Source organism: Somniosus microcephalus, chromosome 9 (assembly GCF_052327205.1).
Source record: "Somniosus microcephalus isolate GS21.2 chromosome 9, FLI_Smic_1.0, whole genome shotgun sequence".
In the NCBI taxonomy this organism is placed as follows: Eukaryota; Metazoa; Chordata; class Chondrichthyes; order Squaliformes; family Somniosidae; genus Somniosus; species Somniosus microcephalus.
In genome coordinates, this window is record NC_140995.1 from 28,817,089 (window position 1) to 28,844,822 (window position 27,734).

A 27,734-nucleotide genomic window follows, 5' to 3' on the forward strand; every position below is an offset into this window, starting at 1 on the left:
CTTCTCTGCACCCTCTCCAAAGCAATCACATCCTTCCTATAGTGTGGCGACCAGAACTGCACACAGTACTCTAGCTGTGGCCTTACCAGCGTATTGTACAGCTCCATCATAACCTCCCTGCTCTTATAGTCTATGCCTCGGCTAATGAAGGCAAGTATCCCATATGCCTTTTTAACCACCTTATCCACCTGTTCTGCTGCCTTCAGGGATCTATGTACATGCACACCAAGGTCCCTCTGATCCTCTGTCTTTCCTAGGGTCTTACCATTCATTGTGTATTCCCTTTCCTTGTTAGTCCGTCCAAAATGCATCACCTCACACTTTTCAGCGTTCCATTTGCCACTGTTCCGCCCATCTGACCAACCCATCTATATCATCTTGTAGCCTGAGGCTTCCCGCCTCGCTATTTACCACCCCACCAATTTTCATGTCATCTGCGAACTTACTGATCATACCTTTTACATTCACATCCAAATCATTAATGTAGACCACAAACAGCAAGGGACTCAGCACCGATCCCTGCGGTACCCCACTGGACACAGGCTTCCAGTCACAAAAACAACCTTCCACCATCACCCTCTGCCTTCTGCCACTAAGCCAGTTTTGGATCCAATGTGCCAAGGCACCCTGGATTCCATGGGCTCTTACCTTCCTGACCTGTCTCCTATGCGGGACTTTATCAAAAGCCTTACTGAAATCCATGTAAACCACATCCACTGCACTACCCTCATCCACACACCTAGTCACCCCCTCGAAAAATTCAATCAAATTGGTCAGACATGATCTTCCCTTGACAAAGCCATGCTGGCTATCCCTAATTAATCCCTGCCTCTCCAAGTGGAGACCAATTCTGTCCCTCAGAATTTTTTCCAATAATTTCCCTACCACTGATGTTAGGCTCACTGGCCTGTAATTCCCTGGTTTATCCCTACTACCCTTCTTGAATAATGGTACTACGTTAGCTGTTCTCCAGTCCTCTGACACATCCCCTGTGGCCAGAGAGGTTCTGAAAATTTGTGTCAGAGCCCCTGCAATCTCCTCCTTTGACTCACACAGCAGCCTGGGATACATCTCGTCCGGGCCTGGTGATTTATCCACTTTTAAGCCTGCTAAAACTGCTAGTACTTCCTCCCTCTCGATGCTAATATGTTCAAGTATATCACAGTCCCCCTGCCCGATTTCTATGTCCACATCGTCCTTCTCCATAGTGAACACAGATGCAAAAAATTCATTTAAAACCCCACCTACATCCTCTGGCTCTACACACAGTTTGCCACTTTTGTCCCTAATGGGCCCTACTCTTTCCCTAGTTATCCTCTTGCCCTTAATATACTTATAAAACACCTTAGGATTTTCCTTTATTTTGCTCGCCAGTGTTATTTCATGGCCCCTCCTCGCTCTCCTAATTTCTTTATTAAGTATCCCCCTGCACTTTTTATACTCCTCTAGGGCTTCCTCTGTCTTTATTCCTTTGTATCTGCCAAAAGCCCCCCTTTTTTTCCTATTCCATTCTCGTATATCCCTTGACATCCAAGGTTCCCTGGGCTTGTTGGTCCCACCTGTTAAGTCTGTGTGTTATAGTGAGAATTACTACACAGACCACAAGAGTAAATTTTAACAGGTCTTTACTAGTCGAAGGTCAGGGCTGAACTGCCCAATAAATCATTACACAGCACTTATATACCGGTGTGGTCACCACCGGTATTACAGTATACAGCAGCCAAGATAAAGTAGTGCAACTCTTAAAATAGTTCTCTTAAAGGTGGAACGGTTACATACACCACACCACCCTTGACCTTTACGGGAACATGTTGCCATTGTACTCTCTCAATTTCCTTTCTGAAAGACTCCCATTGCTCCGATGTGGATTTTCCTTCAAGTAGCTGATCCCAGTCCACATTGGCCAGATCCTGCCTTATCATATTAAAATCGGCTCCCCCCAATTTAGAACCTTTATTTCCGGTCCATCCTTGTCCTTTTCCACGACTACCTTAAATCCCACCGAATTATGGTCACTGTCACCAAAGTGCTCACCTATTAACACTTCTACCACTTGCCCGGCCACATTCCCTAGAATTAGGTCCAGTACCGCCCCCTCTCTTGTAGGACTTTCTACATGCTGGCTCAAAAAGCTCTCCTGGATGCACTTTAAGAATTCTGCACCCTCTAAGCCTTTCACACTCTGACTATCCCAGTTAATATTGGGGAAGTTGAAATCCCCCACTATAATTACCCTATTATTTGCACACTTCTCTGAGATTTGCCTACATATCTGTTCCTCTATCTCCCCCTGGCTGTTTGGGGGCCTATAGTACACTCCCAGCAAAGTGCTAGCCCCCTTTTTGTTTTTAAGTTCAACCCATATGGCCTCATTAGAGGAACCTGTTAATATATCATCCCTCCTTACAGCAGTAATTGTCTCCTTAATTAATATTGTGACACCCCCTCCTCTTTTACCACCCCCCTGTCTCGCCTGAAGATTCTATACCCCGGAATATTGAGCTGCCAGTCTTGCCCCTCCCTCAACCATGTCTCCGTGATAGCAACAGTATCATACTCCCATGTGTTCATCAACACTTTCAGTTCATCCACCTTATTCGTAAGACTCCTTGCATTAAAATAAATGCCATTTAGCCTTGCCCTACTTCCTTGTGCCATTACATATTTGCTCTGCGTTCCAGTCTGACTTATTTTTTCCTCTATATTTGGCTGTACATCACCCCCTATTATCGCTCCACTCTGTATCCCATCCCCCTGCCAAGTTAGTTTAAACCCCTCCGAACAGTGCTAGCAAACCTCCCCGCAAGGATATTTGTCCCGTTCTGGTTCAGGTGCAACCCGTCCGACTTGTACAAGTCCCACCTTCCCCAGAAGCAGGCCCAGTGATCCAGGAAACTAAAGCCCTCCCTCCTGCACCAACTCTTTAGCCATGCATTCATCTGCTCTATCCTCCTATTCCTATACTCACTCGCACGTGGCACCGGGAGTAATCCAGAGATTACAACCTTTGAGGTCCTGCTCTTTAGTCTGCTGCCTAGCTCCTTAAATTCTTGCTGCAGGACCTCATCCCTCTTCCTACCCATGTCATTAGTCCCAATGTGAACCACGACCTCTGACTGTTCACCCTCCCCCTTCAGAATGCCCTGCAGCTGGAAAAGGAAGAACATCCAACCTTGTTCTGCCCTTACATAACTTGTAAACGTGACCCCTCATCCTCCTTAACCTATCTATTGAAATAATTGTTCCACATAAGAACAATCCAGTCCCTTCATTATTTTATAAAACTCGATCAAATCGCCCATGAGTCTTCCTTCTCCAAAGTATACAGACCCAGCTCTTTGAGCCTAACTGGGTAACTAAGTTGTTTTAATCTAGGAAGTCATCTTGTGGCCCTCCTCTGCACCCTTTACAAAGCCTCAGTATCCCCCACCAAAGCTGGACACAGTATTTTAACTGAGGCCTAACCAAGGTCTTGTAAAAGGCTTTGTTTTTCTACTGAGTTGTCCATTGAATACAACTACGAATCCTGTTTGTTTAGTTATACCTTCACGGCATTCGCCATGAACCTTTAGTAAGCGATGCACTATAACATCCAGATGTCTTTTTTCACCACTGGCTTTAGTTCTGTTCCCTGTAGAGTGTAACTATATTCAGCATTTGATCTGCCCACCTGCATAAAACTACACTTTTCTAAGTTAAACATTATTTGCCAAACATGGGCCTGTTCTTCCAACACATCAAGATCTGCTTGCAGTAGGTGAGCATTCTCTACAGTCCTAACGCGCCCATATATTTAGGTGTCATTCGCAAACTTGCAGATCATTTCCACAACACCACATCTAAATCATTAATGAAAATAGTTATCACACCCCCGGCTTCTTTTCTCTTCTTAAACCCCTCTCCCCTGCCTCACCCTCCTCTCCAACAAGTGTGAGGAGCTGATGGGCTTCTTTGTCACTAAGATAGAGTCTATCCATTCAGCTGCCTCTGCCGCTTCCCTCCCTTCTCTATGCCCACCGGGCCAAACTTCCTGTAAGTTTCCCCCTGCTCTAGCCCTGAACTCTCACCTTTGTCTAGTTTTTCTCCTATCGCTCCTCATGCCCTCTCCGAGTTCATCTTGTCCACGAAACCCACCTGCTGCTCCCTCGACCCTATTCCCACTAAATTGCTGACCGCCCAACTTCCCTTCCTGGCCCGCATGTTAGCTAATATTGTTAACGGTTCTCCCTCCTCAGTTACTGTCCCCCTCCGCTTCAATTCTGTCATCATCACCCCTCTCAAAAAAAAAACCTTGACCCCTCCGTCCTTGCAAACTATTGCCCCATCTCCAACCTCCCTTTCCTCTCCAAAGTCCTTGAATGTGCTGTCGCCTCCCAAATCCGTGCCTATCGTTCCAGAACTCCGTGTTTGAATCCCTCCAATCAGGTTTCTCCCCCTGCCACAGTACCGAAATGGCTTTTGTCAAAGTCACAAATGACATCCTTTATGTGACTGTGTGTCTGTGACAAAGGTAAACTATCCCTCCTCCTCCTTCTCTGCAAGCAGTCTACAGCCTTTGACACGGTTAACCACACCATCCTCCTCCAACGCCTCACCACTGCCGTCCAGCTGGGTGGGACTGCACTCGCCTGGTTCCATTCTTGTCTATCCAGTCGTAGCCAGAGAATCACCTGCAATGGCTTCTCTTCCCGCTCTCACACCATTACCTCTGGTGTCCTCCAAGGATCAATCCTTGGCCCCCGTCCTATTTCTCAACTACATGCTGCTCCTCGGTGACAACATCTGAAAACACAGCGTCAGTTTCCACAAGCTACGACACCCAGCTCGACCTCACCACCACCTCTCTCGACCCCTCCACTGTCTCTGAATTGTCAGACTGCTTGTCAGACATCCAGTACTGGTGAGCAGAAATTTTCTCCAACTAACTATTGGGAAGACCGAAGAAAATGGCTTCGGTCCCCACCACAAACTCCATTACTTAGCCACCGACTCCATCCCTCTCCCTGGCAACTGTCCGAGGCTGAACCAGACTGTTCGCAACCTTGGCGTCATATTCGAGCCTGAGATGGGTTTTTGACCACATATCTACGCCATCACTAAGACGCCTACTTCAACCTCTGTAACATCGCCCGACTCCGCCCCCGCCCCAGCTCATCTGCTGCTGAAACCCTCATCAATGCCTTTGTTAGCTCTAGACTTGACTATTCCAACGCACTCCTGGCCGGCTTACTATCTTTCACCCTCCACAAACTTAAGGTCATCCAAAACTTTGCTGCCCGTACCCTAACTTGCACCAAGTCCCGTTCACTCATCACCCCTGTGCTCCCGGTTGAGCAATGCCTCGATATTAAAATTCCCATCCTTGTTTTCAAATCCCTCCATGGCCTCGCCCTTCCCCATCTCTGTAACCTCCTCCAGCCCTACAACCCTCCGAGATTTCTGCGCTCCTCCAATTCTGGCCTCTTGCGCATCCCCGATTTTAATCGCTTCACCATTGGCAGCCGTGCCTTCAGCTGCCAAGCCATAAACTCTGGAATTTCCTCCCTAAACCTCCCTGCCTCTCTACCTCTCTTTCCTCCTTTAAGACACTCCTTAAAACCTACCTCTTTGACCAAGCTTTTGGTCACCTTCCCTAAAATTCCTTCACGGGATGTGGGCGTCGCTGGCAAGGCCAGCATTTTTTGCCCATCCATTATGTGGCTCGGTGTCAAATTTTTTTGATCACGCTCCTGTGGAGTGCCTTGGGATGTTTTACTACGTTAAGGGTGCTATATTAATACACATTGTTGTTGTTGTAGTAAATAGCAACGGTCCTAACACTGATCCATGCGGGACACCACTGGTAACCGGTCTTCAAGCTGATCCAAATCCATTGACTACAACTTTCTGCCTACAGGCAATCATCCAGTTCTCAATCCACTGCAGCAGGTTAAGATTTTATCTTGTAAGGAAGCCTCTTGAGATACCTCATCTAAAACTTTCTGATAGTCCAGGTAGCCAATGTCTACCAGGTTACCCTCATCAACTACCTTAGTGATTTCTTCAAAAAATGCAATCAAATTCGTTAGACACAGCCTTCTTTTCCAGAAGCCATGTTAGGTGTCCCTGATAAGGCCTTTCTCTATCTAGTGTTCATATAGGGCATCCCTAACATTTGCTTCGAACATCTTACCCACAACCAACAAGTTAAGTTTTAAATATATACTTACCTGAATGTGGAGCTGGGAGGAGCCGGATTCAAAGAACAAAGCCCATCGCAGTCTGCTCCCCCCCCCTCCCCGCCACCCTCCCGGATCATCACCGCTATCTCCCAACCCACTCACCATACCTTCCCAACCCGCTCACCGTGCCTCCCTGACCCGCTCTCCCCTCCTTTCCCGACCCAGTGGCCCCACTTATCAACCAAATCCTCCCACTTCCTGACCCATTTTCCCCCCTTCCGGGTCACCTCACATCTGCACTTACTTGAGGGCTGCTGCTGGTATCACAGCGGCCTAATCTTTAATCCCGCTTCACCGACAAACTGCCTGTTGCTCTCCGCAGCTCGGCCACTGGATGGAAATGAGACCTGGGGCCCAATATTGGGTGCACCTCGGGCCTCACCATTCAGACGCAGGAAATAGAATTTCTGGGCCAATGGCTTTCAGGCCGATTTCAATCTGATTTTATTTAGTGTCAGCAAGCCAGGTTGTTTTCGTCTTAGCGATTTATTTGCAGCACACTGCCCCACACATAATCAGAATTCACAATTCCTAAGGTTTGGTACAACCACCACCGCTGATAAATGTAGCATTTCCTTGATTTTTTTTTTCCTAATAGGGAACAGGGATTTCTTATTATCATTGCGCAACTGTCTGCATGATTTCATCTAGCAATGGGTCACTTGCACTCTCTTTAGTTTACCAATGCCTTTCAAGATGTTTGGAACGAGTACATATTTCATCAACAATGCTGCTTTCCTTCACTTTGTTAACTCCATTATGTTTATTTAGCAACTGGAACTCTCGTGCTGTCTGCAGGCTTAGAAGAGACTCAGCAGTGTTCTTCAAAATGCATATTTTATCAGATGTGTCTGCTGTATTTACTATTTCCATAAAGGTACTGAGCACTGACAGAGGTTTATAGAAGCATAATAAGCTTTTCCTTAGTTTCAGCTTCGAACCAACATTCTGCTCATCAATAATGTTTCTCAGGCAACCAGAATCCATCATTACTTTATTGGCATGTCTTCAATCTGCAGTGCAGTTGTCACATACTTGACACAGAAATTCACCCTTTTCTCCAATTTTCTCTTACATGAAAGAGATTTTACTTGATTCCGAATTACTATCAGTTATGTCCTGTGATACATTTCGGATTTGGTAGTTTTTTTTTGCACTTTTGTTCACTGCCCAGCTTCTGTAGTTCCATCTCAGCTCTGCTTCTTTGTCATACGCTTTGTTTGCAAGCAGCAGCAACTTGAGATGTGATCCATTTTTCACAGGATAGATATGATTGTCCTTTTCCTGGACGCATCCTCAGGTAGATTTGCAACACAAAAGAACTATCAACCCTTGCCTTGAGCTTTTATAACTTTCCATTGATTAATATCTAACTTTTTGAGAGTGATTTCTGGCGTACCTTCCTCTCTGCTTGCTGATAGCTTAATTGACCACGCTTCATTCAGAATACACCCTGTCTCGAAAGCATTTCAATGCAACCTCTTTGAAGTGCAACCTTGAATAATTTGCATTTGCAGCTCACTGGCTATATCCTGGAATTGACTCACATTTCACTGTTTACTGTCTTAATCATGTACAGTATTGATCCACTGTCTACCTTTGAGCCCAATAAAGGGGGACGTTCCGTACATAATGACCCGAATTTTGCGGTGGGCAGTAACAGCGAACGAACAGCTGCACTGATCTCAACTGCAAGTTGAAAAAGCCAAACTTCTCGCCCCAGAGATCACGAGATCTTTGTGGGCAACTTTCTTCGGGGCCAGTGGCAAATGCTTTTGCTTCGCCGCTGACCGCAAATTCCGGGCCAATGTTTTATTTGTGCAGGTGTGTGCCAGATTCCTGCGGAGCTGCCATGATGCTTTCATCCTGCAGCAGTCCAAGCAGACTTAAGGGGTGGTTACTAGGATACAAAGGATACCCCCTTCAAACTTTGCTGATGACACCCATGAGAAACCCCACCAATGAAGTCCAAGAGTGGTACAACGAAAGCAATATGACAACCAGGTGTGTCATTGATCAAGCGATCAGCATGCTCAAGATGCACTTCAGGTGCCTAGACAGAGCTGGAGGTGCACTTCAGTACTCGCCAACCAAGGTGTCCAGCACAACATTGCACAGTAGCGAGGACTGGAGCTGCAGGCGGAACAAGGTGCTGAGCGCACATTGCCTGTGGACAAATCGGACGGAAGAGGAGGAGGAAGATAGCGATCCCAATGCAGCACCAGCCACTCACATTGCTGCCAGGGGTGCCAGGCAATGTTCCCTCTAATTTGTGATTTTTGTGTGCAGTCCATTTAAATTTGCTGCGCGGCACACATGCGCGGTATCTTCAAGCGGCAGCAGCTGGGGAGCGCCCTGCGCGGGATCCTCCGATCAATGAATGGCCACGCACCTTAGGGGGAACATTGGTGCCAGGGTTCAGTTAGTCGCTACCATTGAACCAATCACATCTAATGGCCACTCTCTCCCCCGCAACCACCCCTCAATCCTACTGACATAAAGCAGTCCTATAACCAACCATCCACCCATTGCACATCCCCCCATTGGTCCCCGTTAATTCACGTCTTCCCATTCATCAACAAGCAGCTGAAAAGGCGAGTTGCCACCCAGCAACCAAGAATGGGCAATACGGGACTTTTACTGAACAACAGAAACTTAACGTTTTCTCATACACCTATGTGCATAACCTTGTGCAACTACAAAGCTTTACTCCTCTTTTTCCTACTGCTCCTATGTGCAGCAACCCCTGTGGCTTCAGCAGAGGTAGAGGCAGGCTGCTCAGATCCCTGCTGAGATGCTCTCGGCAAATAACCTCAAGGTGTTAGAGCCCGTGAAGGTCCTGCCAAAGACTGCTCCACCTGCCCTTGTGCAGGGGCAGGCTCGGCCATCAGATACTGACTTGGGGGTGGAGGGGGGTGGTGGACTACGATTGAGAAGTGGGAGCACTTTGAGTGGAGTTCCCAATTCCAAGTCTCGTTTCGCCATCATCCCTCTCCTGGGTCAGCCGCACTTCACTCCTACCACTCTGCTGGAGAGCAGCTTGTGGGCAGATCAGTGCTGCGCTTTACAGCCAAGGCTAAGGTATATATCATTCTATTCAACCCACCAGACATGTTAACATCCAGCCTGTGCACGGCTGTGGTCACGGCCTGCATGGACTCATTGGTTGCCGTGATTGATGTTCCTCGGGGTTGGCCTATCTATCCATGGAAGAAGACACCCTCGCAATCCCCTGTGACATCATCCCACTCATTCTTGAGGTGGACTCCTTCATTCCCTCTGCAATCGTGGACAGTGTACGTGGAATGCCTGTCAATAGCTTGCAAATTTTCTGCTGCCTCTTAATGATTATCCTTTTCATCGATGGCCCCCGGGGTACAGCATCTGTGCCCAGCTGAGCAGAGCTTGGAGAGGGCTGTACCCTCCGATGTGGACTCTCCACAGCTGTCCCTGCCACCTCCATCTGCTCTTGCTCACTTTTGAAGTGTGAGTCACCAGGTGAAAGCCCAACTATCAGTCTAACTGGTCCCACTGAAGTGCGAGTATCTGAACTGGTGCATGGTAAGCATGAGTCCTGTCAACATGACTGTGTGTTGTATGTCATGTGGGCTGCTGATATTTAATTGTATCACCAGGTAGCTGGGAGGTCCCCATCTCTTCATCTCTGATAGGCAGGGACGCTGAAATGACACTGATCTTCAGCACTTCCTCCTCTGCAGTTGTTACCTGGAAAATCTGTGGAGGATCCCCTCCTGTTCTCTCCCTCTTCCTCTCCCTAGTGTTCTCTGCTCTCTTCCCCTGCAAGGAGGGAAAGAACAGACCTATGAATGACTGTAATGGCATGTGTTCACCCAGTGGATGCAATGCATTTTGTGAGGGTGACTATCGGGGAGAGGTATCAAATTGCATAAGGATCAGGGTGAATGGGAGTGGTGGATGGATCGTCGGGGATGTTAGGAAATGCATAGAAAGAGAAGGATGGGTACGCGTGCAGGGTAAGTGGGTATTAGGAGTGATGTCACTTTAATTCTCCGCTACACTCCCACTCTGACCTCTCTGTCCTTGGCCTCCTACACTGTTTCAATGAAGCTCAACGTAAGCTCGAGGAACAGCACCTCATCTTTCAATTAGGTACTTTACAGCCTTCTGGACTCAACATTGAGTTCAGCAATTTCAGACCATAACCTCTGCCCCCATTTTTTCAGATAGCAGCTGTTGATGATTCTGCTATTCCCATTTACACCTCTTCTAGACTCATCTTTTGTTTCTTTACTTGGCCCATTACCATCTCCTTTCACCTTGCACCATCATCCCTTTTGTCTTTTAATCTCTCCTGCTTTCAACCCTGTCACAGACCTTCCCTTTTATTCTTTCCTCCTCTCCCCCCTTTTCCCTCTCCACAGATGCTGCCTGACCTGCTGAGTATTTCCAGCATTTTCTGTTTTTATTTCAGATTTCCAGCATCCACAGTGAGGAGTGATGTGATGGAGTAGGCTTGGCAAGGCAGAGCTGGGGGCGGGGGGGGGGGGGGTGGGAGGGCAGGGAGTGGGGTGGCGATGATGCGCACAACAGGATGTAGGTGAATGCACAACTGTACTCACCTTTCCTGACCTGGTTAGGTCATTAGAGCACTTCCTGCACTGAATCCAGGAACGTGGCACAGTGCTCCTGCTGCTGAACTCCTGGGCCACCTCCAGCCACCCCTTCTTTGTTGCAGCAGCAGGTTTCTTCCTGCCTGTTGCTGGGGAAGGGCGTCTCTCTCCGACTCCTCAATGCACCCAGCAGTGCATCAATTGTTAAATCGAGGAGCAGCCCTTTACCGTCCTGAATCCATTCTGAGACTTCACCCTCTCTTGGTTCAAACTCCTAACTCCTTCAAATTCCATCTTTGGATTGGCCCTTTAAATTCTCCAGTTGAAGCCGTGTCATGTGGGTCCGCACCACGCTATAGCGTATTCGACGCCAAACCCGGAAGTTCTATTCTGATTCGGTGGCTGCAATAAAAGCCACAGACCGATGGGCTGAAACCTCTTCCGGGGTTCCCACTCGATATCACCTGCCCGTTCCCCCCTGCCCCCCCCCCCCCCCGCTGCCCCCCCAGCTCCGAACGTGTCTCCGACTTGCTATCGGGACCATGAGCTCTTAATGCAGCTGCTGTGCTTCTAGCCAATTACTTGGATAAAGTTCTGCAAGTCTTTTATCTTTCTAATTTGTTTTTCACATTCTGCTGGCGTGCCATTCTTCTCATTGTGTTATACAGTGACCTCATGCTACATATGGCTATAATTATGATTTTTTAAAAATCTATTGATACTGAGTCAACACAATAATAAAGTACTGAAGAGAACACTTGTTTTGTGCTGAACAAGTGCGAGCAGCCTGTTATTGATCATTTGCTGCACAGAATGCTGACACAGCTCCCAGCTAACCAGCCTAACAGAACGATGGATGCAGAGCTTATTGCCTCATGGTAATTTCAGGTGACTTCCCTCAGAGATTACTTGAGTTGTTTTTAATGGGCTTTAATTCTCTGAAAAGGCCACATGTCTCGAGTAAATCCCCCACCACCCAACCCTCCCGCCCCCCTCCATAATGAGCATTCAGGCAAAGGCCCTGAATTTGCGGTCGGAGGCTCCGATCCGCAAATAAAATGCCCGCGTACCTGGTGGTCTGGGAGGTCCGGAGACTCGTGGTCCTGGGCCTCCCTGGGTACCCGCGGGTAGAGGCCCACGTGTCTCAGGGGCGCAGGCAGTTCGCAAGCGCCCCTGGGATCACATGGGCCAGACCAACCAATAAAAGAAGGGGCTCCCCATTCATGCTTATGTGAGTTCCGTACATACGGAATTGCCATAAGTATGAATGGGAATAGTGCAGAAAATACCTCTACACTTCAAAAAAATCACATTTTTTAAATTAATTAAAATGGCATTTAATTAAATATTTAAAACAAAAATTTAATTTTTTGAAAAATAATGTACATGTTTTAAAGGGGCCAGAAATAACCTCACCTTATTTCACAGGTTTTTAAATGAATAAATTATTGATAATTTATATTTCTGCTTTTTAAAACTCTTACGCTGGTAAAAGCAGGCCTTATGAAGTTGGGCAAATAGAGCAATGCTCCGCCCGCAGATGCCCTTTTCCCAGGGATGCGGATGATCTGTCAAGAAAATTCTTTAGCGGCCCGAAAAAGTTAGCGCTCCTGCGCCGTAAATTCAGTGGTAGCACCCCCAAGCAGGAGGTGGGCAGTACTGGAAGCGCTCTCCCTCTTTCTTGGGGCGCTACCAGTGAATTTCACGGCGCTACGTGCATCAGCGCCACGCGCGTCGCCACATAGCGCCGCGTCATTGTAGGCGCCAACGGCAGGCGCATCGCAGCTGAACTTTGCCCCCTTTATGTTCTGAACCTTGTGGCCATGTTTTGTGTGATTCAGATCTGGGTTCAGTCCTCTGATTAAACATTGCTGTACTTGAGTGAGATGAGTGAGTAATTGGTGCGCTGACATCAACCACTCTGCATATATAAGTACCACAGAACATGTTTATCAACAGACATTTGCTGCTAAAACCAAACTTAACCACAACTAGAAAATTCTGCCCTCGGTATCTCTGAAGGTTTGGTTTACATGTACATTTATAATGTCAGAACCACTGTAAGGCTGACTGCTGGTACTACAAGGCGATACATAAAGGCCACAATGAACAATTAAAATAAAACTTCGACTTATTTCTAAATTATTTAAATTATTAAATGGTAGGACACTGAGTAGTGTAGAAGAACAAAGGGACCTTGGAGTGCATGTTCACAGATCCCTGAAGGTAGCAGGCCAAGTAGATAAGGTGGTTAAGACGGCATACGGAATGCTTGCCTTTATTAGCCGTGGCATAGAATACAAGAGCAGAGGGGTTATGCTTCAACTGTATAAAACACTAGTTAGGCCTCAGCTAGAGTACTGCGTGCAGTTCTGGTCACCACATTACAGGAAAGATGTGATTACACTAGAGAGGGTACAGTGGAGATTTACAAGGATGTTGCCGGGAGTAGAGAATCTTAGCTATGAGGAAAGGCTGGATAGGCTGGGTCTGTTTTCCTTGGAACAGAGGAGGCTGAGGAGAGACCTTATTGAGGTGTATAAAATTATGAGGGGCATAAATAAAGTGGATAGAAAGGATCTATTTCCCTTAGCAGAGGGGTCAAAAACCAGGGGGCACAGATTTAAAGTAATTGGGGGAAGGTTTAGAGGGGATTTGAGGGGAAATGTCTTCACCCAGAGTGTTGTGGGGGTCTGGAACTCACTGCCTGAAAGGGTGGTAGAGGCAGGAACCCTAACCATATTTAAAAAGTACTTGGATGTGCACTTGGGATGCTGTAACCTGCAGGGCCACGGACCAAGAGCTGGGAAGTGGGATTAGGCTGGATAGCTCTTTGTTGGCCGGCGCGGACACGATGGGCCGAAATGGCCTCCTTCCGTGCTGTAACTTTCTATGATTCTATGATTTGAATTCAAGATGTCATAAGAATGTTCTGAAAGTCCCAAATGAACCTCTATTTTTTTCAGTCAATGTGCTTTGGATTTTTTCCCCCTATTAGGAATAAATCCAACAGCCATGTTTCAGTTCATATTGTTTTTCATAGAATCATAGACAGTTACAGCATGGAAGGAGGCCATTTCGGCCCATCGTGTCCGCGCCAGCACCAGACCTATCCAGTGGTGTGTGACTGGACAGCTATGGTTACACTGCCCATTGCAGTGGAGACAGGCAGAAGAGCTGTAAGCACAATCAACACTTTTCAGCTGTTGGACATTGAAAGGCTGCACGTTCCAGGTCATACCCCTTCCGAGCTTTAAAAAAAAAAGGCAAGAAAAATAAGCTTTCAACCAACTGCAGTTATACTGCTGCTGATAAAATTAAGTTGTGACCATTTCTTGGGCCCTGGAGAAGGCCAAAAATCTTATTAAGCCATGGCTATATGGCGTAAAGTAAAGACATGTGGAGATCATGATGACAAAATTGAAGGTATAAACAGACCAATTGCGATCCCTTTTGAAAAACCGAAACTCTAGAAGGATAATTTGAAACCAAGTATGACAAGTTGTCAATCATTATATTCACCATACTTTTATATACATATTTCACCTGTTTTTATGTCAGGTTTATGTGAAAAATATATTTCACTGTACATTAAGATTCGACTCTAGTCTATATTTTCATGCTTGTGATTGTGCTGAATAATTATCACCTTCCTGCTGAGTATAAAAACCTTTTTGTTCAAGAAGTTCACATAAATCATTACCTATGATTCCCACACATTTGGCACGCAGTGTTTTTATCCTTTCACAGTGGCTAATACTTCTTTACTTCATAATAAGTGGCAGTTCTTCACAAGGCATCTAAGTCTTTATAATAACTTAACCTACCTCACAATGACGCATGCCTCTTAGTTTCACCATGACTTGTACCTCTTTATAATGAAATATGTCATGACAATAAGTCAAAATGGCTCACCGATTCACAGTGACTTATGCCACTTCAGAGAGACTGTACAGCTGCTTTTACATTGGGTTAGTGTTGTGCTGCTGCCTCTGGCTCCCGTCACATGGGTGTTCTGTAGCCAGTAGCAACACCAGAGTACAATTTAGCAGATTCACTGAGGAAGGCAGCTGAGAAAGCCCGTGTGTTAAGATCCAGCAACATTAGCACTGTCGCAATATAAATATAGCCTACATCTTTGCAATTTACAATGTCTTGCAGTTCTATGTGATGGTTTGCACCTCTTCATGATGACAGAGAACTTCACATTAGCTCACAACTTTTTAATGGCTCATATTAGCTACTGAATAAAATAAGACACATCAGCCAGTTTACATGATCCAAAACTTAGCATCAGAATTGTCAACAAGTTTTGGAGTAACAGCTGTTTTGAAAAATACTCACCACTGGTTATATATGCTAATCCAGAAATCTACTGTCTTCCAAAACTGTTGAATTTGCAGAACAATCTGACAAGTGTAGATATCTAAAATCTCTGAAATCTAAATATATATTAAAAAAATCAGTGACTGTTTAATCGGATTCTTCCAGATTGAAAACTCAGTTATTCTGCAGTTGCTCAGTTGAGTGGCTCACCTGTAATGATGTGGTTTTTCCAGTACGTTTGCTTATTGGAACCCAAGGATACATTATCGTGACCAGATATCAAAGAAACAATCTCAAATGATTCTGTTGCATATCGGCTTAATAGGTTAATTATAACGTAGAGCATTATATCTGGCTTGAGGACTTTTTTTTGGAAAGTAATGGTCTCCCAGCAGTGAAATACTTGCGCAATTAATGTCGCACTTAACTTCCTCTTTGGAATTTAGCAAATATTATGGGTGTTTGAAATAAAATGGAAATGAGTTTGTGTTTCTGAGTTGCTGAAAGGCCGGCTTGCATTGTGGTGGACCCTCAGAGTGTGCCAAGAGACTGACATAAATAGCACAAGCTAGAGGAGCAGCTGTTGGAGCATGATTAACTCATTGTCACCGAGGCATTAAATAATGATGATGCTGAATAAATAAATTAACTTAGAATCTGTGTTATTTTGTTAATACGAAGTGAACGTGTGAGAATCGCACAAAAGGTCAGCCTGCATCGGAAAAGGAAAGATAGGTTAATGGCTCAGATGGGATCTTACAGTTGAAGGTTCCCGGCATTTTCTGTTATTTCAGATTTCCAGCAATTGCGACTTTTCTAGTCATCTTTATGTTCTTGTTATGAGTGCTGAAATTCAATTGAGAATCTATTTCTGTGCTTCCAGCTTCCTATTGCAGCTTGAACAGCGTCCCTTTGAATGGCGGCGTGCTGAACAAGACAGTAGGCGCGCTCAACAGCATGGTGCGGTTTTACTGTAAAGCAGGGTACCAATTGGTTGGTCAGAGTAATGCCACCTGTAGACGGTTCCCGAATGGCTTGTATCAGTGGGATGCTGCAGTTCCACTCTGTCAAGGTAAGAATTATTAATGGCCATATTCAGCAACTAGATAGTTCAGTTCTCTATGTATTGAAATGACATTTCCCCTTTAGGTTTCTGCCTGTGCTAAAGAGACGTGTCCTATTATAATTACCTCTTATTTGTGTACCACTGGCTAATGCTGTCAGTGCCGCTAATTGAATACAGTGCTCTGACATTTTCTATCACTTATGGTGGTCTGAGTGATGAGGTGTGCCATGTAAATCACACAGTTTCCTAGTAGTTATCCTATGATTGGGCATAATGATCCCAAACGTGTTTTTTCACATTTCCTTTGAATGCTTTTGTGTGGTAGTGACCAACTTTGCAGCTATTTATTCTGGGTTTCTTTCAAAAAACCTTTATCAATACACTGATACATTAACATATACTTATTTCTAGCTATCTTATTAATAGTTTTCTTTCTGTAAAAGTGCAGGCATGCAGTTTACTCCTTTTAATTTGAAGCCCTCTTTTACCAAAAAAAAAGAATTATCCAATAGACAAATTAAGCAGTTTTAATAAAATAGCACTAGGCCTCTTTTCACCATTTCAATTCAACTTAAACAACTCTGAATTAAAAGGAATAGACTGTATATGATTGTAGAAACGTAAGGATGTATGGATGTAGTTTGCTCAATCAAATCCTAGAACTTGGGACCGCCATCCTTCCTTTCAACCAATTAAATTCCGAAACCATGTAACCAGGGACCAAACAAATGCCAAAATCTTATTGTGTGGAGATGCCGGAGTTGGACTGGGGTGGACAAATGTAAGAAGTCACACAACACCAGGTTATAGTCCAACAGTTTTATTTGAAATCACAAGCTTTCGGAGCGCTGCTCCTTCATCAGGTGAAGTGGAGAGATGCATAAAGACACAGCTTATTCTCTGACTATATAAGCTGTGTCTTTATGCATCTCTCCACTTCACCTGATGAAGGAGCAGCGCTCCAAAAGCTTGTGATTTCAAATAAAACTGTTGGACTATAACCTGGTGTTGTGTGACTTCTTACAAAATCTTATTGGTAGTGCTTTTTATGATTGTTTATGGTTATTTTTGTGACTGACCCAATCACATTGGCCAAAAAAAGTTTTTTTGGTGTATAACGACTACAATAGTTCCCAACATACCAATCATTATTACGTTAGACAGGTCGATTATAATATTTTTAATTGTTACATTTCATCGGTATTTATATAAAATAATAAACTGCAGACAAATAAATAATTGTAATTTTGAATTCATACCTCATCACCCCTAAATGGCATTGACGATTCTGCAGTGACCTGCCTGTGATTGCTCCTTTCCCCTTCCTGCACCAACCCTGCGTGCCCCTCTGTGCTACCTGCCTGACTGCTGCCCGTACTTTCCAATGTGCCAGGCCTCAAACTATCCCGCATCTTCACCTTCAGCTTGGCAACCCTTCCCTCTCCCAATCTAATGTTGCCTAAACCTTAGCAGCGAGAGCCACCTGTGACCGTAATGCCACACTATCAGCCCATCTGAAGCCTCTCTTATTCACCGAGCTGGCTACACCTTACCCTGAACTGGGGCCTCTGCCTTTGTTGGAATTGCAACAGGAAGAGATCCTCCACCAACCAAATACTGACACGATTGTGGAGGTGTAACTGCACGGTTCAGTCTTCTCCTGCCTGACCAACCAGCAGAGCCAGGGTCTGCCCCCACGCACACACACAGCACTCTGGGCTGGCTCTTTCCTGGCATGACGCTAAAAAAGGGAGTAATTAATTGGCTCAGAATTTGCTGTCAAAGTAATGGCAAGGCTAATGTCGCCTCCCCCCCCCCCCCCCCCGTTATTTATACGCAAATGGTACTGTGTACCGTTTTGGCCCACTTACCTAAGGAAGGATATACTTGCCTTAGAGGGAGTGCAACAATGGTTCACTAGACTGATTCCTGGATGGGGGAATTGTCCTATGAGGAGAGATTGAGTACATTAGGCCTATATTCCCTAGAGTTTAGAAGAATGAGAGGTGCTCACACTGAATCGTGTAAATTTCTTACAGGGCTTGACAAGGTAGATGCTGGGAGGATGTTCCCCCTGACTGGGGAGTCTAAAACTAGAGGTCGCAATTTCAGAACAAGGGGTCGGCCATTTAGGACTGAAATAAGGAGAAATTTCTCCACTCAAAGCGTTGTGAATCTTTGGAATTCTCCACCCCAGAGAGCTATGGATGCTCAGTTGTTGAGTATATTCAAGACAGAGATCGGTAGATTTTTGGATACGAAGAGAATCAAGGGATATGGGAATAGTGCAGGAAGGTGGAGTTGAGGTAGAAGATCAGCCATGATCTTATTGATTGGCGGAGCAGGCTTGAAGGGCCAAATGGCCTACACCTGCTCCTATTTCTTATGTTCTAACTTCAGCTGAGGGGAGATGTGCGGTTAAACACAGCAATCCAAAAGTTACTGTCTGAGTTGTGCATCTCCACCATTAGCTTTGCGAAAATGGCGTCTTGCTGTCTGCATCACCGTTGACATGCATTGAATGCCTGTATTTGCGAGGTAGATACAAACTAAACTCACCACAGAAAGCTAAGTCTTGTCCATTCCAGTCTAACTACACTATTAGCGATGTGATTACTGCTAATTATTGCCAAACAACCTTTCTGGCATTGAAAATTAACTATTAACTATGTCTCATTCCTTCAAGTTTTAATTGTTGTTGGAGATATAAAAAAAGTAAAATTTAACAGTTTTTTTAAATGTTCCTTTCTGTCTCTTTTTTCTCTCTCTCTTAATCCAATCTTTCTTTCCCTCTCTTTATTTTGCTTTCTATACCTGATTTGACATTGAACTCACCCACTTACACTTCCTTCTCAGTCTTTGTGCTGTTAATTTCACAATGTCGTTAGATGCCCTGCTACAGCAAATTATGGCGCATTATCTAACAATGACAGATATGCAGAAACAGAGAGGGGGGAAGACAGAAAGCAAATGAGAGAATGAAAGACAAAAGGCGAGACATATAGAGGAGAGAGGGAGGCATATAAAAGAGAGTGGAGACAAACAGAAATGACTGGAGGCTAGAGGGAAGGGAATTACAGAAGGAGTGAGACAATGGCCAGAACTTTCCTTATCTTGGCAGGTCCGGTGCGGGCGGTGTCCGCGGCGGGTCCGGATCCCGTTGCTGACTCCATCCCACTGTACAAAATGAACTTACCTTAATGGGGCCTATTAAACTCACCTAGCGCGTTACCCGGCCCAATTAGATGAAGTGGGTCTGATGACGTCATTCATGATGCATTATAAGCTGGGATCCTTAAAGGGACCCTGACTATATTACATTTTAAGTTTAATCTAACAGTAATCTTTACTGTACAATAACATAAAAATTATGGCCCAGAAATTTGGGTCAGAGGCTTCCCGTGGGTGCAAGCCCCCGACCTGCACTTACCTAGCGCGCCAGCCATTGAGCTGTGGGCCCACAGCGAATTGTGATCCTGGGCCTCCTCCAACTGCCGGCACGCAGTGCATGCGTATCCCAGGGGGGCAGTTAGTTCGATACATCCCCTGGGATCACGTGGGCCATGGAGAGCCAATGGTAGCAGGAAATGCTTCATTCATAAGTTTGACAGGAAGGGCTGTCAAACCTATAAATACTATAAGCCCCAAAACATCACTAAAACCTCAAATAATTTTTTTTTTAAATCACATTTTAAAAATCTATATGTATAAATCGGTCGATACTTCTGTCATTCTGTCTGTCATTCTGTCTGTCATCGCGTGTGCATCTGGCGGGCTATGCGCTCGAAAGTTACAGGGCGTACCTACGCGCGCATTACCTCCAAAGAAAGCTTACGCTTCCGAGACGGTTTTAAGCGTATTTACGTTTCGGCCGGGCTAAAATCGCGCCCGCGGTATCCCAAAAACCTTCAACATTCCGCTCATTAGCATCTCATTATCCGCTCATTAGCGACAGAGTGACCTCGAGGTCGACCAATCGTACGGCGGCTTGCTGCCGCGTGCGGCTGGGCCCTCCTACGGTCGAGTGACGGGACGATTGACCAATCCTACGCTTTGGTGACCTGACGGTCGACCAATCGATGTGTGTGTGGGCGGGCCTTATCGTTCTGAACCGAGGTGAGTCGCCGCCATCTTGCTTCCATTCTTTTTCCTGCTTTCTGCGTCTTTCTTTTCAAATATACATTTCCACCAAAATAAAATTGAATTTATTAAATTGTTTTTAAAAAAATCACTCATTTGTAAACCTAACCTGAACATTCTTTTTCCTACCTTTCCCCGTTTTTTTCTTATGCCTCAAACCCAGCCAGGCCCGAGCTAGGTGATTGCGCTTCTGCTAAGCTCCTCACCGCCCCCCCCCCCGCCGTGTCACGTTACCCAGGGCAACGGCGTCAGCCACGAGGGTCAGGGTGCGCGCGCAGCAGGAGCAGGTGAGACGCGGCGTCTCTGTTCCGCGCTCGGCGGGGGGGCGGGGCTCGGCCGCCGGCCGTCTCTCAGAGCCGCAATCGGGCTCGGCGGGGGGGGGGCGGGGCTCGGCGGGGGGGGTGGGGCTCGGCCGCCGGGCGTCTCTCAGAGCCGCAATCAGGCTCAGCGGGGGGGGGCGGGGCTCGGCGGGGGGGCGGGGCTCGGCCGCCGGCTGTCTCTCAGAGCCGCAATCGGGCTCGGCCGGGGGGGGCGGGGCTCGGCCGCCGGCCGTCTCTCAGAGCCGCAATCGGGCTCGGCCGGGGGGGGCGGGGCTCGGCCGCCGGCTGTCTCTCAGAGCCGCAATCGGGCTCGGCCGGGGGGGGGGCGGGGCTCGGAGAGCGGGGCTCTCGGCCTGGGCCCCCCCCCGCCCCTTCCCTCCCGCCCCCCCTTCCGCCCCTCCCCCTTCCCCCCCGCCCCCCCTTCCCGCCCCCTCCCCCCCTTCCCGCCCCCCCTTCCCCCCCCCTTCCCCCCCGCCCCTTCCCCCCCGCCCCTTCCCCCCTCCCTTCCCCCCGCCCCTTTCCCCCCGCCCCTTTCCCCCCTCCCTTCCCCCCTCCCTTCCCCCCCTTCCCCCCGCCCCTTCCCCCCCGCCCTCCCTTCCCCCCACCCGCTCTCTCTCTTCCCCCCAGTCGCTCTCTCTCTTCCCCCCAGTCGCTCTCTCTCGTCACCCCAGTCGCTCTCTCTCGTCACCCCAGTCGCTCTCTCTCTACCCCCCAGTCGCTCGCTCTCTTCCCCCCCAGTCGCGCGCTCTCTCTCTCTTCTCCCCCCCCCCCCAAGTCGCTCTCTCTCTCTCTCTTCCAACAACAACATGCCCTCGAAAAAGCCTCGGCACCGCCGGGCACTCCAGCTAGTATCTATATATATAAATCGGTCGATACTTCTGTCTGTCATTCTGTCTGTCATTCTGTCATTCTGTCTGTCATTCTGTCATTCTGTCTGTCATCGCGTGTGCGTCTGGCGGGCTATGCGCTCGAAAGTTACAGGGCGTACCTACGCACGCGTTACCTCCAAAGAAAGCTTACGCTTCCGAGACGGTTTTAAGCGTATTTACGTTTCGGCCGGGCTAAAATCATGCCCGCGGTATCCCAAAAACCTTCAACATTCCGCTCATTAGCATCTCATTATCTGCTCATTAGCGACAGAGTGACCTCGAGGTCGACCAATCGTACGGCAGCTTGCTGCCGCGTGTGGCTGGGCCCTCCTACGGTCGACTGACGGGACGATTGACCAATCCTACGCTTTGGTGACCTGACGGTCGACCAATCGGTGCGTGTATGGGCGGGCCTTATCGTTCTGAACCGAGATGAGTCGCCGCCATCTTGCTTCCATTCTTTTTCCTGCTTTCTGCGTCTTTCTTTTCAAATATACATTTCCACCAAAATAAAATTGAATTTATTAAATTGTTTTTAAAAAAATCACTCATTTGTAAACCTAACCTGAACATTCTTTTTCCTACCTTTCCCCGTTTTTTTCTTAGGCCTCAAAGCCTGCGCCTTTCTTGCCCAGCCAGGCCCGAGCTAGGTGATTGCGCTTCTGCTAAGCTCCTCACCTCCCCCCCCCACCCCCCCCCCCCCGCTGTGTCACGTTACCCAGGGCAACGGCGTCAGCCACGAGGGTCAGGGTGCGCGCGCAGCAGGAGCAGGTGAGACGCGGCGTCTCTGTTCCGCGCTCGGCGGGGGGGGCGGGGCTCGGCCGCCGGCCGTCTCTCAAAGCCGCAATCGGGCTAGGCGGGGGGGCGGGGCTCGGCGGGGGGGGGGGTGGGGCTCGGCTGCCGGCCATCTCTCAGAGCCACAATCGGGCTCGGCCGGGGGAGGGGGCGGCGCTCGGAGAGCGGGGCTCTCGGCCTGGGCCCCCCCCCGCCCCTTCCCCCCCGCCCCCCCTTCCGCCCCTCCCCCTTCCCCCCGCCCCCCCTTCCCCTTCCCGCCCCCCCTTCCCCCTCCCCCCCTTCCCGCCCCCCCTTCCCCCCGCCCCTTCCCCCGCCCCTTCCCCCCGCCCCTTCCCCCCTCCCTTCCCCCCCGCCCCTTTCCCCCCCTCCCTTCCCCCCCTCCCTTCCCCCCCTTCCCCCCGCCCCTTCCCCCCCGCCCTCCCTTCCCCCCACCCGCTCTCTCTCTTCCCCCCAGTCGCTCTCTCTCTTCCCCCCAGTCGCTCTCTCTCGTCACCCCAGTCGCTCTCTCTCTACCCCCCAGTCGCTCGCTCTCTTCCCCCCCAGTTGCGCGCTCTCTCTCTCTTCTCCCCCCCCCCCCCAAGTCGCTCTCTCTCTCTCTCTTCCAACAACAACATGCCCTCCAAAAAGCCTCGGCACCGCCGGGCACTCCAGCTAGTATCTATATATATAAATCGGTCGATACTTCTGTCTGTCATTCTGTCTGTCATTCTGTCATTCTGTCTGTCATTCTGTCATTCTGTCATTCTGTCTGTCATCGCGTGTGCGTCTGGCGGGCTATGCGCTCGAAAGTTACAGGGCGTACCTACGCACGCGTTACCTCCAAAGAAAGCTTACGCTTCCGAGACGGTTTTAAGCGTATTTACGTTTCGGCCGGGCTAAAATCATGCCCGCGGTATCCCAAAAACCTTCAACATTCCGCTCATTAGCATCTCATTATCTGCTCATTAGCGACAGAGTGACCTCGAGGTCGACCAATCGTACGGCAGCTTGCTGCCGCGTGTGGCTGGGCCCTCCTACGGTCGACTGACGGGACGATTGACCAATCCTACGCTTTGGTGACCTGACGGTCGACCAATCGGTGCGTGTATGGGCGGGCCTTATCGTTCTGAACCGAGATGAGTCGCCGCCATCTTGCTTCCATTCTTTTTCCTGCTTTCTGCGTCTTTCTTTTCAAATATACATTTCCACCAAAATAAAATTGAATTTATTAAATTGTTTTTAAAAAAATCACTCATTTGTAAACCTAACCTGAACATTCTTTTTCCTACCTTTCCCCGTTTTTTTCTTAGGCCTCAAAGCCTGCGCCTTTCTTGCCCAGCCAGGCCCGAGCTAGGTGATTGCGCTTCTGCTAAGCTCCTCACCTCCCCCCCCCCCCCCCGCTGTGTCACGTTACCCAGGGCAACGGCGTCAGCCACGAGGGTCAGGGTGCGCGCGCAGCAGGAGCAGGTGAGACGCGGCGTCTCTGTTCCGCGCTCGGCGGGGGGGACGGGGCTCGGCCGCCGGCCGTCTCTCAGAGCCGCAATCGGGCTCGGCGGGGGGGCGGGACTCGGCGGGGGGGGTGGGGCTCGGCCGCCGGCCATCTCTCAGAGCCGCAATCGGGCTCGGCCGGGGGAGGGGGCGGTGCTCGGAGAGCGGGGCTCTCGGCCTGGGCCCCCCCCGCCCCTTCGCCGCCCCCGCCCCCCCCTTCCGCCCCTCCCGCTTCCCCCCCGCCCCCTTCCCCTTCCCGCCCCCCCTTCCCCCCCCGCCGCCCCCCCGCCCCCCCTTCCCCTTCCCGCCCCCCCCTTCCCCCCTCCCCCCCGCCCCTTCCCCCCCTCCCTTCCCCCCTCCCTTCCCCCCCGCCCCTTCCCCCCCGCCCTCCCTTCCCCCCCGCCCTCCCTTCCCCCCACCCGCTCTCTCTCTTCCCCCCAGTCGCTCTCTCTCTTCCCCCCAGTCGCTCTCTCTCTTCCCCCCAGTCGCTCTCTCTCTACCCCCCAGTCGCTCTCTCTCTTCCCCCCCAGTCGCGCTCTCTCTCTCTCTTCTCCCCCCCCCCCCCCCAGTCGCTCTCTCTCTCTCCCAACAACAACATGCCCTCTCAAAAGCCTCGGCACCACCGGGCACTCCAGCTAGTAAACTATAAATGACATGAAATAACTATTTTAAACAATAATTTAAATTTTTGAAAAAATTAATTACATTTTCTAACGGGGCTAAAAATAAACTTACCTTTCTTTAAAGTATTTATAAATAATAAACCTGTGGAAAAAAGTTTTAATTTTAATTAATTCACCACTTACCTTGTAAAAAGCAGGCCTTACGACTGCTTTTTACACATCAAACTTCTGGAGACTTACCCTCCCGGGAAAACCTGCAAAAAAAACATAAGTTCGATGCGCACGCGCTTCATCTCCTGTGCACGCGTTCCACCTCTGAACCCCTTCTTTCAGGGGAACGGAAGTGCCAGTTTCCCGCGCATGCGCAGTGCATGCACAGAACCGGCACTTCCATTGGGCTTACGGGTGAGTACCCCATGCGTACTCACCCGTGGAGACCTGAATTTCTGGGCCTTTTTGTGAGTGACAAAGAAATATTTAAATAAAATTATCATTAAGTAATATGACTCCATCTACAAATACGATCAAGAACATAATTTAAAAAGTACATTAATTGGGAAGTTATTGGTGGTTTAGTCATAAATCTGTAGACTTTTTATCAGTAACTGGTACAAATAAAAGATGTGTGTGTAGAGATAAGACATAAAATTAAGCAGATTTTAAATGTAATTGAAAAGGGGTGGATTTACAATCTTATGCAAGTTCAGTGGAAGAGCTGCGGAATCCCTGACAAACAGTGTAAGTGGTGCTTACAATGTGTTTCTGGGATTTCTGCACCTCTTCCGTTAAAAGTTAACAATGGACAAGTGAGTGAACCTCCACAGAAATTCACCCTAAAGTCTCAGACTGAAAAATTAAATCAGTCATATTCAGGAACTGAAAGCAAATTGAACCAGTGGAATGAGTGATGAGAATGAAATTGTTATGGTTGATGACTTGATTTAATCTGTAACTGGACAATCACAGTATACTGTGAGAAAAACCTGACCAGAAACAACACTAACATTTATTTAAATGGTATATGTCATTTTTTATAGTGCTGATCAATTCACTGCAATTACTGTTGAGTTGGAAGGCAACAGCCGAGAATGGCCAGTGAAAAATGTATTTCCCTCACCATCCAGGTGGGGAGCCTTCAGCACTCGCATCCCTTCAGGAATTTCTGAATTAACATTTACCAGTAGCTTTTCAAGTAGAACAGAATCTCCATCAATCTGTTAGCTGATGTGATCAACATGTTTGTATTTTGGTTTGTTTTCCATGCTGTCATCTAATCAGCTGGAGCAATGGCCACGGAACTCACGCCTCAAGTTGACAGACATGGTTCCCGAGCTGCATGAGTCCCGTGGCCATGCAGGGAAATTAAAAAAGTAGGGGGGGAAAGGCTCTTAAGTACCTGTAAAGTACCTAATAATGATTTTAATTGGGTCCCCCGCCGCTGCAGGTCGGGTGGGCCCCACGCTGACAGACGCACCTGTGGGAAAGGCGCGTGGGAGCGAGTTAACGACGGGTTCCCGCCCGACCTGCCACCGATCACGCCCGCTACCACCACGGAAAATTCAGCCCTTAAAGAGTTACAGGGTTAGATTTTGACTTTTGGCCAACCAACATGGTGGATAAATGCCAGCTGGTCGCCCATACCCGCGACGAAGAGATGGTCATGGTTTTGAGGCACTGACCTTATATACAGCAGGGGTACCAAGCAGGCATCCCGATACAGATCGGCGGATTAAGGCTGGCTAATATCAAGCTCCCTTGGCCGCCATCAAGGTAAGTGAGGGAATGGGGGGTCACGATCGCAGCGGGGAGGAAAGAGGGGAGCAACAGAGCTTGAGAGCCAGCCCAAGGATCAAATCTCAACACATCCCACTGCCTGACCGAAGGCACAAGTGACAAAGCAAAGACGAGGCCAGATGGGATTTCACTCTAGGAGCCTACTGTTGTGAGAAGAGTGGACAGCCAGGAGTCAGAAGGAAAAGACCCCTACCCACCGCCCCCTTCCCCCCCCCCCAACTTCAAACTCACTGCCCCTCCCCCCAATACTGGCAGAACATCAAAGGTTAGAAATTCACATCAGCAAAGTTCACATACAAACTTAAATGTGCTGTACTGCATTCATGTGTTGACCGTAATATTGCTGAGCATGTTAAGTATTTGCAGGTGAATCTCACTGATCTGAATTTCTCCCTTGCGGTGTTCATATCCTTAAGGCTGCCCCTGAACTCAAAAATCACAGCAGCAATTACAGCGTCTTTGCTGATTCACTGCTGATTGTCAGCACAATTTTATTGCTTTAGTCAAGAAGGCATCAAATTCGCTTCATAACGGATATTATCCAGTAGCATATAGAGATCTGTTCCTAATCTAAATAATCAGGTAAACTTTTTTTTAATTAAAGGCACCAAGTGTGATAGAAAAGAGCTTTTTATATGACAATGAGTTTGTTTCTTATACCTTCTATCTCATGTGGGAAAATTCATGTCACTTTATAGCATTTAAGTGAATGACAGATTTATTTATTTTTGTTCTGTGCACTTTTGCTTTAAATAGCAGAAGCAGCTATTTTTGGTAAACCATAATGTTATATCCATTTTGAAATGTGGATTTAAAGAAACAAATCATTCAGTACAGTGTTCCTGCCCTGCCATCTTGTGGCCAATAGAGTTGCTGCAACTCAAATAAAGAGTTCTTTTTTCACCAACAGACTGGCAGAATATTTACATAAATAGTACCACTGCATTCATTATGATGCCCTCTAAAGCTGGCTCGTTGTAAGGAGTGAACTACATTTCTTTTTCTTCCTATTTTTATCCTCATGCCATTTCATGGTTCATGGAGTGCTTCGCATTCTCACTTTATGTCATTCGAGGTCTGGGAGACGGTGGTACTTGGAGGACTGATCACGGTTGATTCCAATGTCCCCTGTAAGCTGTGCAGCCGCGTGGCTGTGCGACGCTCCAGGGATCCCGCGCAGCTGGCTTTTGAATGCAAAAACTTCGCATGCACAGCAATGGCCCGCGCGGCGACAAAATAATTACAGGGAACATTGGTTGACTCCACATTCATTTTTTTTCTCCTTTTGGAGAACTTTTCTTTTCACCTTTCTATTTGTTGCCTTTCTTGATAGCTGGACTAAGATTAGTAACTCGCTGCGTAGAGAACTGTGGGTCCCCACCTCTCCATGCTGTGATGTGTTGGTATATCGCCATGCTGCGTGCCCAGCCTGCTGACAGCCACGTTTCTTTTTCAGTGAAACGTGAGGTTTCCACTTTCAAAGGTACTTCTCTCTCCATCCCCACTTCTGAGTCTCTCCTA

The 27,734-nt window shown here is 48.0% G+C and overlaps 1 protein-coding gene across 1 annotated transcript in view; it reads left to right on the plus strand.

Annotated features, from left to right (window-relative positions):
- csmd1b (CUB and Sushi multiple domains 1b) overlaps positions 1-27,734 on the plus strand; it is a 1,295,488-nt gene that overhangs the window by 1,037,147 nt on the left and 230,607 nt on the right. Inside the window, exon 44 of the mRNA XM_085996460.1 lies at positions 16,023-16,211. Coding sequence (XP_085852586.1) covers positions 16,023-16,211 — 189 coding nt within the window. The remainder of the gene's footprint in view (positions 1-16,022; positions 16,212-27,734) is intronic.